The sequence below is a fragment of the Oreochromis niloticus genome, linkage group LG22 (genome assembly GCF_001858045.2).
Source record: "Oreochromis niloticus isolate F11D_XX linkage group LG22, O_niloticus_UMD_NMBU, whole genome shotgun sequence".
NCBI classification, from domain to species: Eukaryota; Metazoa; Chordata; class Actinopteri; order Cichliformes; family Cichlidae; genus Oreochromis; species Oreochromis niloticus.
This window is the reverse complement of record NC_031985.2, coordinates 30,693,180-30,714,502: the sequence shown is the minus strand read 5'-3', so window position 1 is coordinate 30,714,502 and position 21,323 is coordinate 30,693,180. Positions and strand designations below refer to the sequence as shown.

Below are 21,323 nucleotides of genomic sequence, written 5' to 3'. Positions count from 1 at the left end.
CTATTGTTGGTTTGGTGCTTTATAAATAAAACCAAATTTAACTTCATGTAATTTGTTGCTTTTTGACATAAATTTAGTGATAACTGACTGAGTTTCTCATCGTTTACAATAAATAAACAGAGCGTTGACATTTTTCTTCTTTAAGTAAATGCTCTTAATTGATGCCAAACATGACCGTAACTTTGGAATCACTGCTGCTGTCTCTGTCATATGAAATCTTCCATTCACACAACATTAACTGGGCCCCTAATCATCCCCCTGTCTCCCTGACAGTGCACAGCTGTATCTTAAATAATAAAAAAATACAATTCTTTTGCTATTTTTCTCTTTAACAGTTTCCCCGGAAAAAAAAACAAACTGCTGAGCATATTGATTTTCTTTAGCTGAGGATAAATGGGATCATATCAGACATGCATTGGTGGCTGTGAAACAATATCACATTGCTGCCTCAATATTTTGATGTATGACTCCATATTAGACATCACCTCCCCTTTTAAAAGCATGAAAATTCCTCTGAATACCATATTTTTGCCCTGTGGTTCTCTGAAGATTAATTTGACTCCAAAACCGCACTTTTCCTGGCTCAGCAGGAAAAGGAAGGAGCTCAGATGAGCAGGTCCTGACCTCTTAGTCTTCCAGTCGTGGAAATTGAATGCACTACAAGGTTTCCTTTGAATTCATTTATCTCCATGACTCTTTCCTTTTCTTTTTTGACTTGTCTTTTGCAGTCCTTAATGGGAAATAAAGTTTGTGAAGAATTACATCTCTGTGCAAAGGAAAAAAGATAAAAGCTCTTTGAAAAGTTTACTTTCAGAGTGAAGCAGCCAAGTTGGTGGTTGTTTTATGTTTGTGTCGGTTTTTAGCTTTTTAACAGATATGGTGGACTCTGCTTGTACAAACAAGAGCGTGGTTTCAACTGCTCGCTTGATGGATGTCATGGTCTGTACATCTGAATGACAGGAAGGCTGCTTATCATGTTCCTCATCGTCAGGCTACTGACATCTGTCACCTTCAGTCTTTCTCCTTCCCGCTCGCCTCTCCCTCTTTCTGCCTCCTTAACAGACACTCATATACGCCCGCACACATACACACTCTGTTCTGCAAGCACCGAGTCCCCACTTCCAAAGCATCTCTGCCACTTATCTCTCTCATCACTCAAACCGTTTGCTGTAGCACTCCGCCTTCCTCTGCGGCGTGGGGGAATGAAAGAAACGAGACAGGCGAAAAGGGAAAAGGAAGACAGAGGGGACGATTCATTCATTCGGGAGGGCTCATATGTTCTGAAAGGTGCTGCTTTGGCAGCAAAAACTTTCCTCTGACATGTGTCCAATTGATACTTTGAAATGGCTGCCCACTCAGCAGAAGTGATGGGACAATTCCCCCTCGTCTGCAGATTGGGAGATGAGAGTGGCGATGTTAAGCAAGAGAGAGATGGAAGTGCCACCGCGAGCTGAAAACTCAAGATATCACCTGCAGCGGTTACCCGGATCGTTTCATCGATTTTTCATCCGCTTCCCCCTCATTATCGTCAGTGTCGGACGCGCTGTTAGCCTGCCCGTCATCATCATTATTACACAAGTGTCGCTCATTACCATCTTCATCACTTTCATTTCCAATCAGCACTCGCAGCAGCTTAATGTACAAATACGCTAATTACATCAAAAATGTCTGTCAGCTGACAACATTGTCTAATTGCTTGAGTGTTACAGTACATTCGGTCCTGCTGGTAAACATTTCGATAAAGGCCCAGATTGACATGCATATGCATAAACCACAGCACATAAAGACATCTTACATTTTAAAGGGAATATGTGGCGCACCATGGTGTATTACGATGTTTGGAAATTTGCATAGCTCTGCATGAATACAATCAAAAATACCATCAAGTAGATCAAGATTTCAGTTGAGCAAATACTGCAAAAATAATAGACCTAGTGCTGTGACCACCAAAGCAGAACTGAGGACAACAATAGCAGTTTTATAGTCTTTATTTAACTCAAAGCGGAGAGTTGGCAGTTTGTTCACTTAAGTGGTTTTAACTGTCTAAACTGTGGTCTGCAGAGCGATCCATAGGACGATCGTAGGACGCTTTCCAAACAAAATGACTCAATCCTGGAAGGAGGTAAGTGGCTGGGGTGAGTGATCAATCATTTAACTCAGAATGGAGTCGCTGGGAACATGGAAACAAAAATTTTAGTACCCGGGAAAAACACTGATGAGCTGATTTACCACTCGAAATCAGGTGAAGAAAGGCCTGTCTTATATGTTCAAACCTTTGTCAGGAGAACAAGAATGGCAGCGTGGGTAAGAATTATCATAGGTTGGGTCTGATTTGCTGCATCTTGGTCAACTTGACTGATTCTGATATACACCATCAAATAAAGGAAAAATACTTGTTTGTGAATTGAATCTAAAGAGAAAGTAGATTTGAAATGTTTTAAAAAGCCAATAGCAATAATTCTGCGCTGTCGGGATATTTTAGGCTTTATCAAAATTGTTTACCCAAGTCTTGCTGAACACAGGACAAAGACAATAAATATTTAACTTCGTCCATGATGATATAGACTGAAATATAAGTCTTTTACACCTATCCATCTTGTTATGGTTATGCAGTTCATGGTCCTGGTGGGGCTGGAGCCTGTTGTAACAGTCATGATTCAAATTGCAGAGTGCACCCTGGGACAGGTCACCAGTGTGTCACAGGGCTAACACACAGAGACAAACAACCATTCGTGCTGATGCCCAGTTAACTTAACATGAACTTCTTTGGCCATAGACAGGTGGAACATGCAAACTGGACAAGGAGGTCCCAGCCAGCCAGTGGATTCAAACCCAGGACCTTTTTTTCTGTGAGGCAACAGTGTTGAGCACTTATAGAGAACACCACCCACAAACTGAAAGACGTAGGTTTTCCTCCGATTTGCATTCTTACTTAATGAAAACATTCTTGGAAAATGCTTCTGCTTCAGTCCATCCATGAACGTTTGTATAGTTGCACAATACAAATGCCCCAGTTGTCCCTCATAATCATGCCCCCAGTTCAGAGAGAAAACCTGCAATTTAATGGATTACTCCTAGCTGTTATATTCGGACAACCAGGCCTACTTTGAAGATTTACTTTTTCAAATTAAACGCTTTGCTAAAAGCTCTGAGGGAGCACCAAGAGGTAGGAGATGCGAGATGGTAGGTCACCTCAGGGCGAAGCATCAGCTTGATCCTAAGATCCAACTACAAGCTTTAAGCCTTCTCTGCTTTTAGGATTACAAATAAGTGCTGACTTGGTTCTGACAGGGTTAATCAAACAGAAATGCCTCTGTGAGGAAACTCACCTGCATCCCACAGTGGAAGGTGTTCTGTACAGAGGTGTGGGCAGAAATTCCTCCAGCCTGCTGTGGAAGACTCATCACTGCAAATGCCGAGTTACAGTTATTGCTGTTCAAACAGGTCAGTGCTGTTAAAATCTGAATATTTGAGACCATATTTATGCATAAATACAGAAAATTTCATCGAGTTCACAAACATCTAAGCAGATCTCCATATTTATGCAAGAGAAGAGGGCTTGCCGAATGTTTGAATGCCACTATTTGAATTGTATCTTATGGCCTTCACAGCCTTTCAATTCTTGGAGCAGGATGTTAAACAGTACTTCAGCAGCACCATGAAAACACCAGGTGTGTTTAAAAAAAAAGAAGTTTATCCTTCATGTAAAGGACAGAGACTGAGCCATCCAGGGACCTCTGATGCATGTTTCCTGTTTTCTGTTATCCAGCTACTCTTAACTATTGAAAGAAAGCTGAGAGCAAAAATATAAGCCAAGCACATCTAGTGAGATCCCAGGAGAGTCCCTGAGTACACCGAGAAAGCTGAGAATTCAGAATTAGCCAGTGTAGTTTTGATTGAGCGTGATAATTCATCCGTCTTTTTTTCTTTTCTTTTTAAATAAAGACGTCTTTTAGAGTTTGGTGGATTGCCTTAAATGTGTCGAGTCATCATAGTCACTCTGTGAATCTGGCTGGCCGATATCATTTTCAGGAAATGATCCATTCGCCCTAACAACAGCAACAGTGAGTGCTTTAAAAAAGCAGGGAGGGTTGAAATGTGTTTCCATCGTTACTATCTGCCTTCTTTTGCTCAAGCTGTCAGACAGGGTTCAGGCCATCAGCGATATAAGGATGCTTTCTTTAGAATGAGGCGACTGCAAAAAATATAAGGTGCGAGTTTAAATGTCAGCATGCAGAAATGTGGCTGCTCTTTTAGCTCTAATTATTTTAACATGACAAGATATTTTAAACCTTAAAATCATTTCACTGTTCAAAAGTTAATGTCTTTTCTTCCAACTATATTTTAAGCTGCATTACTTTTCATAGTATCTTTGGAAGTCATTAACAAGCGTCACAGTCTTCATGTTTTCTATTTGTTTCTGTTTATTTCTGCTTCTCACTGTTAAGTTATTAAAAGTTTACTCTTTTAATCTGTAATTGTCAGGGGGCGGGTCTGTGACCCAGCATGTTGTGTTATTTTGTATTGTTGATTTCTTATGTTAATATTATGTTTAAATTATGTGCCATTCTTAAGTTAAGGATAGAGTTGAGTTATTTTGTATTACTTATGAGATAACGTTAAGTTCTAGAATTATTAGTTTGTCTTGGTTGAGTTTTAGTTTTATGTTTTATTCTATGTTTCCTCATCTGTGTAGGTTCCCCTTCCTCTGTGCCTCGCGCCCTCTGTCTCGTGTCAAGCTTGTGTGTCCCAGTTTATGTCTCCATGTCTCTTGTTTTATATTGAAAGTCTTGTTTTTCTATGTAGTTTCACAATGTGCTTTTTCTAGTAATTGTGCTTAGTTTTACTTTTCCCTGTGGCGTTGTGATTATTTGACTCAGCTGTTTCCCCATGTGTTTCCACTTTTCCTGTGTGTATTTAGTCTGTGTGTTTTCATTCAGTCTTTATCAGGCTGTCTGTGTTCCTTCCCTTAACACCATGTCAAGTTACAGTTTTTCATGATTCTGTTCAGAGTCATGTTCATGTCACTTAGTTAGTCATAGTTTTCCCAGTCTAGGTTTCAGTTTTTCCCTCATTTTCCTTTGTTTTGTATTTCATGTTTCATCAGCCATAATAACCGCTTGCCTTTTGTTTAAACTCAGTTCTGTCTCGTTCCGTGTCTGCACTTCAGTCCTCCTTCTCACTCCCACACAGTCCGCAGACCGTGACATTGATCTTTTTTGCATTTTAACTTCCTTCTTTTGTTCCTTTCCCCACCCTTGTTATTGTCTTGAATGGGTTTGCCTGTGCCTTTTTATTCCACACTGGTCTATTTGCAGCCTGTGTACGTACCCTCAGTCTAGAAAGAGGAAGAATTTGAGGCAGAGCGAGGTAATTTCATGTTCAACTTTGTGCTTTCAGCATTACAACAGTTGTTCATGTCTTATCAAGGATGTACACGACTTTCAAATATATTAATAGCCACTGGGTTTTGAAGGAAATTGAACACTGTTGCTGCCAGTAGGTGAGAGTTGGATATCTTAATCCTCTTTAACTTTTTTATGTGACAAAAATCAATAAAACAACAAGAATCTGTGTGTGCACGACCAAAACAATCCTCTGCACCTCTGAATAAACATTAAACGTTAAGCGTTAAGTCTGGGGTGACCCATTAGCTGAATAGGATACCACATGGGTACCAGTACCTCCAAGCAGTGAGTCCCCAGTTTGATTACCATGACCTTTACTATATTCCATTCCCTGGCTCGTTCCCCATATTTCCTGTCTATCTACTACATCTACAAAAGTAAAAATGCCATGAAAGTAAATAAAATGTGCCTTATGGGCTATATTATCAGTTGCTGCTGTAACATAAAAAATTCCCCCCCTGTCCCCAGATTTTAGTGAAACAGTAGTTTGGGAAAGGCTGAGGTACTAATACTTATTGAACAAAGGAGAAGAATCTTTGTGGATGTTGAACATTCACTGATGTTATTTAACATAAAGAAAACGGATGTTCGACGATATTAGTTGACTTATTTTGTTTGTATTCTGAATGAATACATAAACCTGCATCTTGTGTCCTTAATCGATGATGTCTGCCAGTAGTTTCTAATATTTTCAGCTTTTTATCCAACTTGGGGTTTTTTTTCTTATTCTGCTGTCTTTTGTCACGCTTGTACTGGTGACATTTTTAACAGAGTGACCTTAAGCCAGATAGAAGGTGTGTACTTTCAAAATATATACTGAATTAATAACTGGATGGACAGTTTCATTAGAGCTTAATGATGCATAATGAAGGTTAAAGATCAGGATTTGTTTTTAACCTTGCAGATTATAACAAGGCTGTGTGTCTACAGCCATGCTAGTGGCCACAGTAAGCCAAAGTGGTTCTTTCAACGAAATGCTAATTAACAATAATTACAGACTCTGTTTTAAATTTAAAAGTACCCCAATTATACACATGATCAGAATTTTCTATCAGGGTCTACTGAAATAGGCGTAAACATGCCTCTAGAGGACTGACGACATTACTGTTATCACAATGTGCTTTGGGTTTTTGTCTTTTCTTTTTTGTGTGTGATACAGCATCAAGTTAAAGCCAAACTGAATTATTCTCTACCACAGAAAGCTTTGATGTTGAACTGCCTATATTTCTTTGACCCAGACCCAAAACCCAAGAAGTCTCCAAGAAACTCAAAATATAATAATCATCATGATGAACAGGTAACAACATAGACCTGTTAGTGTCAAAGTTCATATATAAAGGAAGAGATTGCATATAAATCTGACCTGCATGAAGGTAAGGGTATGCCAGGGAAAAAGTCTACGATGTTATCAACAAAACACCAAAAATGACTTTTTGCTAATAAACAACACAAACAAAAGCCAGTGATTCTAGAGTAATGTCTACAACACGAGCTGTAACCCCATTTGTGCAAAAGAAAACCCACCAAGGATTAGTTCTAAAAGAAGAAATGGAGGGTTATGTAATGAAATACTCAGAACCCAGATTTGATTTCACTGGAATGTTTGAAACTGGCACTACACGGAAGAAAACCCTCAAACGTCTTTTAGCTTAAAAGTTCAGCAAACCAGTGTCAGAGAATGATGAATTATGCAAAATGCCTGGAGGTATTACTTCTGCCAAGTGCCGCAGTGCTAAATTATGAGCACAAGGGTCTGCTTACTCCAAGACAAGAATGTAACATCTATTTATGTTTTGGGTGAAAAAACTATTGAGAAGAAATCATTTTCTTTGTGCCGTTGTTCCTTCATCTGCAGGAAGAGTTTCAAAGAAGATCCAGTTGTGGCTTTGTTACAGTGTCGAGAGATGAAAATTTGAAGGGCAAAAAAATTATAAGTAATCTGGAACTACATTAATTCTTCATCCGTTTCTTGAGTTCCTGGTGATGTAAATCTCAGCTCGTGTCAGTCTGTGCACTGCAGGGAAAACTATTTTATTGCTCTTGAATCAAAAAACCACCAACTGCAAATCACTGCCTGAACAGCCTCTCAGGCTGCCTGGCCACAAAAAAACACCACCGCCTACAGACACTCCAAAAATCATGGGGAGAGTTTATGCACTATTTGGAAAGTTACATAACCTCCATGTGCGTCTATACAAAAGGCATCAAGGGGCAGCATTGAGAGGTAGGTCACCCACGTTTGGTAGCACTGCCATCACTGTAGTTATGCATGTGAAAAATGCCTTCATGAAGTGTAACTATGCAACCCTATGATTTGCTTGGATAAAAGTAAGAATACATCTTTATTATGGCATGTGAAAACTCAAATCATGCTACAACATGTCCCAGTAAACCATCACCACCAATAGTTAAGAGGTATTAGTCAGGGCTAAGGATGCATATTGATACTGTAACACCGTAGTTACTAAAGAAACCTTATCTCAAGATTTACTTTATGCTGGGCAGACACTGTGCGATTTTTTCAGTCGCGCGATTCAGCTCCTGCTCAAACTGGCACCTTCATTGACTCGCAGGGGTTAGAAGTTCATAGGTCACGATGCAGGGTCTCACACTATACGCCCCGATGCTCTGATGCGACCTGAGTGCTCACACTGTGCATACATGCACAACACGTCGTGTTGCTGTTTCCGGAAAAAAAACCCGGAAGTCAACCGCCAATAAACAATATGAAGAAGAAGAATCCGGAACTGGAGAGAGTGTAATCCGGGAAATTTGAAAATGCTCACCAAAGAGAAACGCGCTGCCTTAGCAATGTGTGCCATTCTGTGTGCAGAAAGATCTAAAAAGAAAAAGTGACTGCATGTATGGACAAGGAAATGGCTGGGCTAACGTGGGCAGTACGGTCTGTCAATTCTACGAGAACTGGAGGTAAGCAGCAACAGCTAAATTGCGCTTACCTACAGGACTTTATCTGCATGACAATGGGTAAATGTTTCAAGACATCTGACGCTTCTACTTTCAGTAGGCAACCTTTAATTTTAGCCTATTACTATTTTATTTAATTGGATTACTGGCCATTAACTACAGTACTTTTACATTTTACTTGAGTAGCATTCTAGTGAATGACTTGAACATCTACCAAAGTGATTTTTGGGACATCTTTCTGCTTTGTACAACATTGGTTAAATATCAGTCCGACTCTTTAATTATCAATAACATTCAACCACTATTATGTCGCTTTGTTATTGGTGTGTTCTTGACTTTGACTTTGTTCTGTGTAAACAGGTCGATGATATGAGGGGTTTTCGGGACCTTCTCAGAATGTCTGTGGAGGACTTTAACTATCTCCTGGAGAGGGTTAGTCCTGCTATCATCAAGAAGGATACACACCTCAGGAAGGCCATCAGCCCCAGGGAAAGGCTTTCAGTTAACCTACGATTTTTGGCAACAGGCAAGTGTGTGGACATGAAAATTCTGTAATGCTCCCTATAAACTCCCTTAAACTATAGAATGCTGGGCATGAGGCAAGGTCATCCATCTATATCACATGAAGAAATCAGTTCACCCATGCAAGTACATACATATTTTTGCTCTTCTACACCAGTTACACTGGCCCTGTAACTGCAAGTCCATCTATCCACCTACACACTAGGAATACGTTCATACTACATAAGCTGCTACACTGTAAAATGTAATATTGTGTTTAATTAAAAATATTAAATAGGCTGAACTCAATTTTTATCAATTTGTTATTAGAACTCAATTTTAATAAGTTACCAGTGCTTTTTATGCAAAAACGCTGATAAACTCCATTTATTTGAGTTGTCTTAACTTAGAAAAACTAAGTAAGCTGGAAGTTTTGCTTCTCAGTGCGGAAAGATGAAAGATGTGTTTTGAAAATGCCACGTGACTACCGTCCTCCTCCCTCTCGGATCAGTCCGCATGTTCACGGTGCATTTTTTATGGAATATGTTGAGCAAACCTGGAGAAGCGTCAGCTCAAGATATTATTGTTGTCATTGCTGTGGATCTTTACCTGATACACTGACTTGGTGAGTAAATGTTTACTCTTATTCAAACTGATTTTGTGGCTTCTCTTAGTTTAGCACCAGGTTTATAATCTTGCTAGCTAGTTAGCGTTAGCCTAGCGTTGCTGCTGTCGCTGGGCTCATGTTACTTAAAAATTAACACCACAGCCTTAAAAACCTTACATAAAACTATGTGGTGAAATTTTCTGTTGATTGTTTGAAATAAATAAGTGAGATAAGAGCCCAGACAAAATTTTTCGGGAGGTGCAGCCGTTAGGGGTGGGGTAGGTGTGGGATGTGGGGGGTGGATAACAGAGCTCTCTGAAAACGTGGAAGCACTTTTGCAAATATGTGATATTTTGATAAATTAAGTAGATATTTGAGCATTACACAGCTACATTGTCGCCTGAAAATATCTTAAAAGGTTATTTTGTGACCCAGAAAGGGTAGTCTGGGGGAAAGGAGGATCGCATTTGTCGGCCGCGGTTGTCGGAGCCTGTGCGTACTTGTAAGCGCGGCAATGGCGGAGGAGCGCCGCTGAAAAACTTATTACTTTTTCTGGGTCACAAAATAAACTTTTAAGATATTTTCAGGCGAGAATGTAGCTGTGTAAAGTTCAAATATCTGCTCGATTTGTCAAGACATCACATATTTGCAAAAATGCTCCGACGTTTTCGGAGACGTATATTTTTTTTTTTTTCATGCTTTGTGGCAGCTTTAGAACATCTGTGGCATCTATTAATGTCAAATCTAGCCTTTATTTAACAACATAAGCAAACTCTATGTTACAATGATTGCACAGCCATTAAGGATCAAATCAGTTTCTGAAAAATGTTCTGTTTTTTCTCCCTCTGCTGGCTTCTTACTGTCTTTGAGGCTCGGGACCAGCACTCCTGCTGTTGGACAGAAAGACATCAGTAAGTATTTTGGTTTTCCAATATATTAGCAACTGTCAGTGACATTTATATTAATCAGGCTGAACTTTAATCATACTTTAGATCAGCCTGTTTTACTTATTGTTTTATTTGTGCTTTGGTTTGGGGAAGTTGTTTCTTCACTGATCTTTTCCTGTCTTCTGTTATTAGACTTGAGATATGACTGCACTGTGCTGTTGCTGGTGACCACAGTTAATTCTACAAGACATGCTGTGTAAGTAAACAAACAACAACAGTTTGGTCTGCATTTCTTGAAAGATCACATCCCCCAAACTTAGTTTAGAGGGTCTACACTGTATATAGTGAAGTCTGCAAGTTTTCTAACAGCAAAATCTGTTTTGTGCCCAAAATCATTTTGCACATCATTAGAATGAAAGTAATTGGCCATGTTTGCATAGCCCTTTTTAAAATGATGCTTTCATGACATTATTGTGTGTTGGGTGGTGGTCACAGCTATCCAGACTGACAAGTGGGACATTGAATGTCACCTCTCCGGTGGGGAGGGAGCCTGAGATTGTCTAAATTGGAGTCTGTTTTATACCAAATGCAGAAAAAAATGTTTTAAGAAAGCAATTAAGTTCATGTTCCAAAAAATATGATTGTTTGCTTGCAGGACAACAGGAGAGATGAGTCCTCCGTCACAGATGGTGTGGTCAGTGAAGATGGTCGCCTGCAGGTTCAAGCTCATTGCATCTCCAACCCACATCCACTGCCACTGTACTTAAGGGAAGTTAAAGACTTTCTTCTGCACCTACATTTGGATCACCTCAATCCATGACAGTCATTCAGGCAGTAATGCCTGGACTGGAAACAAGCCATCCTTAAAATATTACAACATTCCAGCTCCTGTGTTGGAATGGAAAACAAATGTGTTGTTTAAATTAGAGACTGCACTTGTGACAAAACAATAAATATTTTATTTTGATTATATAAGTAATGTAAGTACAAAACAAACTTGTGGTAGGCCTAAACTTATTTTCAGAATAATTAAATCTGAGACTTTGTTTCATTGTAAGATTATAACAGTGATGGCAATATAATTGTTTGTTGTTCAGCAGAACAGTGTCCAGTATGTTGGCTGTTATACTTTGTTGTGTTTGAAAATAAAAGTTGGGCTCATTTTAACATCATTACAAAAAGTGTTGTTAATTATTTTTAATCATATTCAGGTTACCACAAATTGTTTTTTCATTTAGTTGAACTTAACATGTTTGTCAGTAGGTAAACAATTAGTATTGTACAGTCAGAAATATCAAGTTATTGTTAATACTGCAGACTTGCAATGTATAAGTTGTCCTAACAGTCATCTTAAGTAAGCTTTACTTAGTTTTTTTGAGGCAACGAGTTTCCATAATTTTTTTGAGTTCTGGGAACTAACAAGGCTGTACAGTGTACTCAAAATGAGTAAGTTGCCCTAACTTGGTCATCTTACGTAAACTTGATCCAATGTTTTTGAGTTCTGGGAACAAATGAGCTTGTACAGAGTACTCAAAGTAAATAAGTTGTCCTAACTTAGTCAGTTTTAGCTAAGCTTTACTCAATTTTTTTGAGGCAACGAGTTTCCATAATTTTTTTGAGTTCTGGGAACTAATTAGATTTTACAGTGTACTACTGCATTATATTCTACATCTGTCACCTAAAATCTGTCACTCTACAAAGCTCCAGCCATGTCCACACTCAAAAAAATAACTCTTTAAATGAACATAAAAAAATCATGGAAAGAATTTCCACGTGATTAAATTGCTTTATTTTAGCATTATGCAATTCTGTAATTCCAACTTAGTGTACTCAAGTTGGACCAACTTAATTAAAGATTGATGAATGAACATATTTACTGCATTTGAATCCAATATAAGATAATAGTGTTGATCCAACTTTAAGGGTTTTGTTCCAACTCAATTCTGTAGGTTTTCTCCAACTAATGTACTAAATTTGGTTCCAACTCAAGTTAATTGAGTTTAACCAACTCATACAAATTATGTTAGTCCAACACAAGTGTTTAATGCTAATAGAAAGCCATTTAATAATGTGGAAATTCTTTCCATGATTATTTTAAGTTCATTTAAAGAGTATTTTTTTGGAGTATTTAACAAACTCTAGAGTCTGGATAACATGCATTGCACTATTACAATATCTAAAACTTAAATTAAAAAAAATGTCATACAGATCTTATCGTTTTCTCCAATTTATTGTATCTATAGCAAATTTCACATCACGTGTGAAGAATACATCTAATGCAAGTTATATCACAGAAGAAAAATTAGTGGACATGGTGGAAACATAACCTGTTTAAACCATTTTTTTAACCACAATGAACGGCTGAATCAAGTGATTTTCTGATTACCAGTACAACTACTTTGAAGGTCAAAGAGATGCACTTAAAAAAACCAAATATCACCAATTTTGTGTATCACAACATGAATACAAAATGCATGGTATCATCTGTCTGCAGTTCTTTCAGGTTCATGGTCCAGATACATGGTGTAGCTGTTGTATTGGCAACATTTCTCAACGAGAAAGAAGAGTTTTGAGAACCTGTACTTTGTTGGATAGTTTGTGTGCATCCAATTCCATAAGAATCTTCTGCAGAACCTCAAAGGTGTACCTGAGTTCCGGAGGGTAGCTCAAGTTTAGTGAGTAGACCAGACCAAGCAACATTGCCACTGCAAAAGCTACACTGCCCAACTCACCCATTACTTCTACCCCCTCTAGAACAATCATAACATCCAGAGGGTCATCGCCAGGCTCCGCACCCTCTGATCGAATGACACAGATTCCAAAACTGTCACTGCTATGGCAGTGGCGATGCTTTTGTCAACGTCCTTAAAAACAATTTTTAAAAAAAGAGAGAGAGAGAGAGAGAATTCATGTAAAATACCTAAAAGCTTTATTCATTCAAACTTTATAATAATGTAAATGTAATAAAAAATGACTGCCTGACATTTTTTCTGACTCAAGACAATCTAATTCAATACCTCAACAAAGTCCTGTCTTTTAAAATATTTAGTTGCGATAGGGGTGGCTGTGGCTCAGGAGGTAGAGCAAGTTGTGTACTGGATTGTGTACTTGGGTTCTCCAGTCTGAATACCAGAACTAACCATGGGTAAGATACTGAACCCCAAGTTGCTCCTGATACATTCATCATTATGTGAATGCTACATAGAAATACTTGTATGAATGTGTGCGTGAATGGGTGAATCATTATATGATATTAGTTCTGTGATGATATTATTTTATGAGGTTAATATAAAACACTCAAGAATGGTGCGTGCAGTATCTAGTGAGAAAAATAAAGCCCTTATTTTTCCTATTTTTAAAAGGTAATTTTTAAAGCCACAAATTTCTTGTATGTAGCTTTTTATATGTAGTTTGAGCCTATCTTTGATTATCTCATTAAATAAGGATAAATGCAAATTAACATACCAGGTAATCCTTCACCAGCTTCTCTGGATCTTCATTCAGGTACACGCTAAGACCTTTGAGGATGCATTCTCTTCTGACTTCAACAGCAACAGTCTTAATACACAGAGGAAAAATACATAAATTACACAAATATACTCTATCTCACTTCCCACTTCCCACACATACATATATACATACACATATACACACGCACACACATAAATATATGAAACAAAGTGGGATATATTATATATATATATATATATGTTAAAATCACTAACTTGATGATGGCTTATGGGGTTGGATGGCAGCTGCGTCCTGAAACAGATTAGATAAATCAGTCCCACAAATTTCAAATTAAAAATGATCACCTTACCTAAAATACCATTTCACAATTAAACATGTGTTATCTTAAAGGAGGGCACTGCAAGTCTCTAAGTTTATTAAGTAGACAAATATTTTAATTAAAAAAAAAAATTAAAAAACAGAAAAAATATCAGTTCATGTTAGTTTTTCCTCCTCATTGTACTAAAAACATACATCAATTGTTAAGTAAACTACTGTGCAGCAATTGCAACTTACAAACTTACACATTTAAACAGCCCATACATAAAATTTGTATTTATCACAACAGTTTCTGTGGTAAAGCCCAACTAGTGTATTTGCAGAGGTTAAGTTATAAACAATATCTACATTTCAAGTAGCTATGTCTTTCACATTAGGCTTTTATACTTGTGCTAGCTTGACATTGTGCTATATTGTTGTACTAACGTGCTAGCTAGCGAAAATGGCATAAACAGACAGATTTTTAAAAAACAAACAAAAAAACCCAAATGTGAATAAATATCACTGAAAAGAATAGACAAACTAATGATATCTTTGCGCAAAAAGTATTTTCATCTGGATGGATGAAGACAGATTCACTCTTACCTTTCCAAGATGACTGCAAAGCAAACCATGTGCTTTCCTGCCTCCTGTTGTTTAAAATCTCACGTGATCTTGTGATATCGCGGGTCTTTAAGGCAGCTAACCACTCTTATTAGATTTTATCATGTCATATCAACAAGAATAAATGTAAGAGGTGTTAAGTTGGTAAATTTCATGTAGATCTTATATGATTTTTTTAGGTTCACCTTAGAAACATAAATTCATTGTGTTCAAATTACATGTTGGAGTCATGTAAATGCAATAACCCCCAAATTTTACTTTTTTGAGTGCACTATCCATCTGACACTATTTAAGACACTTTGTTCTATTTGACAGGTGAAACCTTCAACTCATTAAGTTTCCAGTATAGGATTGGAAGCACCACACTGAGCAGGATTGTCATGGAAACATGCACAGCTCTTACCTGTGCACTGCATGAAGATTACTTGAAGGTAATTTTGACAGGAAATACATTACCCATGCTCATACTATTGAAAGATTGACTTGCACATTGTCAAAAACGTCCCATCAGTTAATACAGCAAGTTTTCACCAAAAACAATTCTGAGTCACAAATGTATTTGTTCAGTCTTTGTTACATGTGTATATAAAAAAGTAAAGTGAACTCCTAGTGTGACAGTGATTTGAATGTATGGTTAAGAAAGGAAATCATGAATTCAACAGAGATTCTTTTGCTGTATCACTTTCTACTTGTCTTTCACAGACACCATCAACCGAGTCTGAGTGGAAGGCCATTGCCAGAGACTTTGCAAACAAGTGGCAATTTCCACACTGCCTGGGAGCTATAGATGGTAAACACATCTTCATCCAACCCCCTCCCAAGAGTGGCAGCATGTATTTTAACTACAAGTCCAGGTTTTCCATCATTCTTATGGCTGTTGTTGATGCCAATTACAAGTTTGTGTATGCAAGCGCAGGGACACAAGGTAGGGTCTCTGATGCAGGAGTGTTTGCCCATTCAGACCTGAAAGAAGCAATGGACACAGGCACACTGAACTTTCCCCCTGCTGATACCCTGCTAGGCACTGATGCTATGATGCCACACATGCTAACTGGAGATGATGCTTATCCGCTCCGACCAGATCTCATGAAACCATATCCATTTCGAAACCTTAACACCGATCAGAGAATATACAACTACCGTCTGTCCAGAGCACGTCGCGTTGTGGAAAACGCTTTCGGAATTTTGGCGAATCGCTTCAGAGTGTTCAGAACAACAATTTGCCTGGACCCAGACAAGGTTGTCACCATTATCTTTGCGTGCCTTTGTCTGCACAACTATCTCCGGGACCACAGATCTGACGCCTATGTACCACCTGGCTATGTGGATTCTGAGGATGCCAACCACCAGCTGGTTGAAGGTGCATGGAGAAGGGAGGGAGAGCTTCAGTCAGTTTCAATGGGCCTTGCACGGAACCCCTCAGTGGAAGCAAAGAAACAACGAGATGTCCTTTGCGAGTACTTTGTCTCACCTGCAGGGAGTGTTTCATGGCAAGAAGACATGGTGTAGGAAGACAGAAGGGTTTTTTGTTTGTTTTCTTGTTTAAATTGCCTTGTTTACTTTCCAAAATTTACTAAAATGAAAAAAAATCCCTTTGTAAATACTGACAACAATAAATCTACCTCTGGGAAATTGCAAAAATGTTTTGCTTTATTACATAAATACAAAAATATCTTCCATCAAATTGTGCAAATAGTTCTGCAACACTCCACAAAATTGAGGTAGGAAAGACACATAGTAATAGTGTCACAAAGAAAATTCTAATGTACAATTTGAATTAACCTTTGGAACATTTAAAACATTTGAATGAAGCTGTAATTTGAATGGACTGTGTTTACAGCAGGAACTAGTAAAGTTGAACTAGTAAACTCGAAAATATTCTTAGATATAACTGTTTGAAATTTATTATTTAAGTTACTCAGAGTTGAGCATTTTCAGAAAGGCCATTGGCTGGGTTGATGGGGCCTGGCAGTCTGGGGGGGGCTGGACCTGATGAGGTTGGGTGGGATACCAAGGTGGCCTAACCTGCGAACCTGCAAACTGAGAGTGGTGGCCTCCCTGCTCAGCCTCCTGCGTGTCATAAATCATGTTCATGATGTTTCTCTTGAGCCGCAGCTGTAGAGCTCTGTCCTTTATGTTTCTCAACTCTGAGGCTACTTGTTGGCCAAACAGCTCCTCAGAATCTGCATTAGATGCCGATAGCGTTTGCTGGACCTGCTGAAGCAGGGAAAGTTTGGTCATCTCAATGCTGTGCTCTGCTGATTTTGGTGCATGTTTTTGCACTCTAGGTCTTTTAACAAGCCGACCTGTGGATTCTGAGATTGGTGGACTGTTTGAGGTGTTTTCCTCTTCCTGGCTCACTGAAACTAGGCTAGTGGTGTTTGAAGACATAAGGACATCTGCTTCAATTCCCATAGTGGACTGATCCTCATCTCCCTCCTCTGTTGCGCCTATGTCCTCTGACTCTGTTCCAAGCTGTAGGAAACCGTACCAAAAGCAGACAAAGGGAAAGTGATAAAGATCTAAACAGTATTAGTTACATCAGACACTAATTTTACACTGTATATTTTGAGGCATTTATTTTACTAAAAACATTTCAACTGAGAATTACCTTTGACATCATTCACCACAAATATCCCTTCATAAGGTGTGTGTATCTGTGTATGCTTTTAAACTACTTGGTTATGAACTTACTCTCAGAGTGGACTCAGTCTGTTTATGGACAACATGTGCCTTCAAGAAATACAAATGTTTTAAGATCCAGGTCTGTTTGGGAGTTAGTGGTTTCTGGCCACTGCCACTAGGTTTCGGTTTGAGCAGTTTGCCATACTGCGTCCGAAGTGATGCAACCCGGGTTTTCACCTCATTCACTGAAAAATTTACATTAACATGTACTTTTTATTTAAATAGTTCAGATTCAAAACTCTCCTCATGCTAAAGTTAAAACTGCAGTTTGAGAGAGTGTTTACTTGGAAATTAATTATAAAAATAAATATTTCTGAAAGTCGATGTATAGCGTTTTACATCTGTCTCTTTCACTCAAACACCACTACCACCATCAACTTTGCTAAATTGCTAGTGACAAAAAATTACCAGGAAGCTGCAATTGGGCAGCAATCTCCATCCAACTCCTGTCACCTTTGTTGCGGTCATGGTAATGTTTTGAAGCCACATCAAAAAGGCTTGGATGAGATCGCCAAAGTTCAACCAGTTGTGCCTCCATCGCTTGTGTCCAGACAATACGCTGCGCTGCCATGCTACTCCGTCTTTTTCGCCGATGTTTATGTGTTTGCGTGTGACACTCTCACGATGGATTTCAAACAGGTTTGAAATCCTCCCGACCAAGCGATTGATGATCGGGAGCTGGTCGTGAGGTACTATTCGCTTCTCGTTACCCCACGTATACTACACGATGCACGACACACGATGAAGGCGAAACTCGGGCCGATCACCAAAACGGTTGCACGACTCAAAAATCGGCTCAAAATGGGCCAAAAATCGCACAGTGTATGCCCAGCTTTACCAAAACTTGATGTAAAGGAGCTCAAATGATTTAGACCAGAAGGTTCAGCTACGTACAGAACACGTAGGTAACATCTTACCTGGGTGCACCCTTCCAAATATACAAATCAGGTTTCAGTTCAAATAAAACACGGCAAAATTCCAGATGGCAAAATTAATTTGACATTGCATAGCCCTTGTTAGCTGCAACAAAACCTTAATTTGGAGGAACAGGTCCAGCTTGCCCAACACCAAGTCTACTTCCTATGTGTGGAGATGTGTAGAGTCCGTAAAAGCCCTTAAAAGTTTCAAGTAAAGCATCCAAAACTCCAGGGGAGTGTGTGTGTGTGTGTGTGTGTGTGTGTGTGTGTGTGAGAGAGAGAAAGGGGACAGCAAGTTTGAAATGCGTGTGGAAGGGATTTCCGTTGTATCTGTCAACCACACTCTGCTGTGCAGCAAGGGAAGAAATCTGTCAATGGGACTGGCTCGCCCTCAATATCAGATCCTGTTAGGGTGCCTGGGTCGTCGACCCAGAGTTTTCTGTTTTGCATTATTATTGAACTTTGATTTTGATATTATTTATCATTTCTAGTCTTTTGGTTTCTTTGTTAGTGTTCTGCCATCTGGTTTCTGTTCTGTGTTTCGTAGTTGCTCTTTCTCCCCTGTCTGCTGTATCCACTTGTCAAGTTCGCGTCTGTTATGTTTCCTGTTTTACTTTGAAGTCCGTGTCTCAGGTTATTGTATAAGGTTTTGCTTCCCTTGCCTCGTTAGCCCTGATTTGCCCCAGCCTTGTTTCCCTCCTGTTTCCGTTTCCCATTCCTTGATTGCTCCCTCTGTGTATTTAAGCCCTGCGTTTTCCTTTGTCTGTGTCGCGATCTCCATCAACCCATGCTGTGGGTTCTGGCCGTCTGCCTGCAAGTTTAGTTTCTGTGTTCCCAGTTTAGCCAGGTTTCTGTTTTTGCCATCAACCATTAAAGTTGCATTTGAGTTCACCTTTTTATTCCGTGTGTCTGCACTTTGGGTCCACCACTCCTGCCTGCACACAGCCTTCACATGACCGTTCCATCGAATGCATTGGAAAAAAAAACCTGACATGTCAACGACAGTGTCATAGGACACACCGAGTTTCCAAATAATTACACTTCACAATTTGTTAGTACATAAAAGTACTGCTTGTAATATTAACGATGTTTACAATTGAAAATAAACTAGTGAAATATGTAATCTTGGTATTGGTTTTAAATGTTTCTTCAGTCGTCTCTCAATAGTTTAAATATTTACAATTTCAATCACAGTCTGAATAGGAATTACAACTGTAGGGCCTCAAGTTTTTTTCAGCACAATAAAGTATAGCTTTCTACAAAACACTGTAAACTATACACATAAAAAGTACAAATAAACAATGAACAGGTAAAATAATGGCTCACCAATCTCAAGCCCCGCCTTTCTACCACCAAAAATGCAGAGAGAACCATAACAAGTTAATAGCTTTGAACTTAATGCATTGTTTTAGCAGCATACACACATAAAATCATTTTTAGCATTAGCAGCAAGTGCTAACTCTTTATTCTGTGCCATTTTTGTACCTTTTTCTGTGAATCTTGGCCTCCTTTTTTCATGCTAGCGTGTTCAGAGCTCATGTGGCAGCCGCGAGAAAAGAGGAAGGCCTGTGCTCTCTCAGACGGAGATGGCAGGCGGGACAATGCGCCATTTTGCAGGAGCTCATTGGCTAAGAGCGATGCATGCATGCTTCAGAATAGTTAACCCTTTAACTGCTGAATATGTGGTTTATTCACCAAACCAAGTATGATTGTTAAAATTAACCATTCTTTTCACATTTTAAGGATTTGGCACATTTTATCAAAGCCACATTTAAATACGAATGGCGTTGCTGACACCAGTGGTTAACCAATTCACGCTACACGTGAACGTTCAATAAACCTGACCTCTGACCTTGAACTTGAGGTCATGATTACAGATATTAAAACTTGTCTGATATTCTTAGGAGATGCACCTATAGTATAATTTTGAAAATCCTATGTTGCTTCATTCTCGAGTCATCGTGTTCACAAAGTTGGGTGTCCATCCCCATTTCCCCCCTTCACAACTGAGGGGCAAAAAAAGGTGCTAAATATCTATAACCTGGACATTAATAATTTACATGTTATTCCATCCACTGTGTTCCACTTATCCAATTCAGGGTGACAGTGGTGCTTCACATCTATGACATGTATGTCTTTGAACTATGGGAGAAGATCGGAGTACCCACAGGGAACCCACACAGGCACAGGCCAGGCAGTGGATGTGAACCCAGGGCCTTCTTGCTTTGAGGCAACAGTGCCAACCATCTCACAGCCACGCCATCTGGTGACACTGCACATGCTATTCTGTCAGATAAAAACTAAAGCAAAGAGAGAAGGTGAATAATGCCACAGGGAAGGAATGAAAGAGAGAAAGGAAGCGGACACACCCGGGAGAGCAGAGAGGTGTTAGGAGCATGTAGTGGCTGATGAAGGTGATCAGACAGGCCGAGATGAAGATGACGCTGAAGAGACGGTCGACTTTATAATTTATTCATGGAGTAAATAAATCATGTTCATGATCTGCTTAACATTTTATCATGTACTAAGTTATAGATGACTATGGTATGTAAGCTTTCCAATGTGGTTACATGGCTTTTGTAACATGATGTCATGTTCCCTCGTGTTCCCTCAGATTCTGACCTGCCTTCTTTCTGTACTCCTGTACTATTCTCATCACATGCATGTGCATATGGGCACGAGTATTGACTCTGCTTACCCCTCCCACAAGTAGGCGTGGTTTCCAACATTACACCTGATGCTCATCTACCATCTCTAGCAGTATATCTCCATTTATTGCTGGATTGAGCTACTCGGTGTGGTAGAGTAATTTAGGCCTCTTAGTTTTAATATGTCGCCCACACCCTGAGTGCCGAGTGAACACTTACCAAAGTGCTGTTGAATAACGACTTCAGTAACATTCTGAAAATCTGCAAATTCTTAGCAGTCTTAATTAAAGTTTTTCCTTTTTCCAACCTGTTCAACTTTTCAGGTTTTCGCAGTAGCCATGACACAAGCCTGA

General features: G+C 39.1%; 1 protein-coding gene across 1 annotated transcript; it reads left to right on the top strand.

Annotated features, from left to right (window-relative positions):
• The first annotated feature begins 15,059 nt into the window (after positions 1-15,059).
• On the top strand, positions 15,060-16,472 carry LOC102080316 (protein ANTAGONIST OF LIKE HETEROCHROMATIN PROTEIN 1). The gene is made up of 2 exons (XM_025902574.1): positions 15,060-15,151; positions 15,423-16,472. The coding sequence occupies exons 1-2, from the start codon at positions 15,101-15,103 to the stop codon at positions 16,227-16,229; spliced, it is 858 nt and encodes a 285-aa protein (XP_025758359.1). The 5' UTR covers positions 15,060-15,100; the 3' UTR covers positions 16,230-16,472.
• Positions 16,473-21,323: the final 4,851 nt, after the last annotated feature.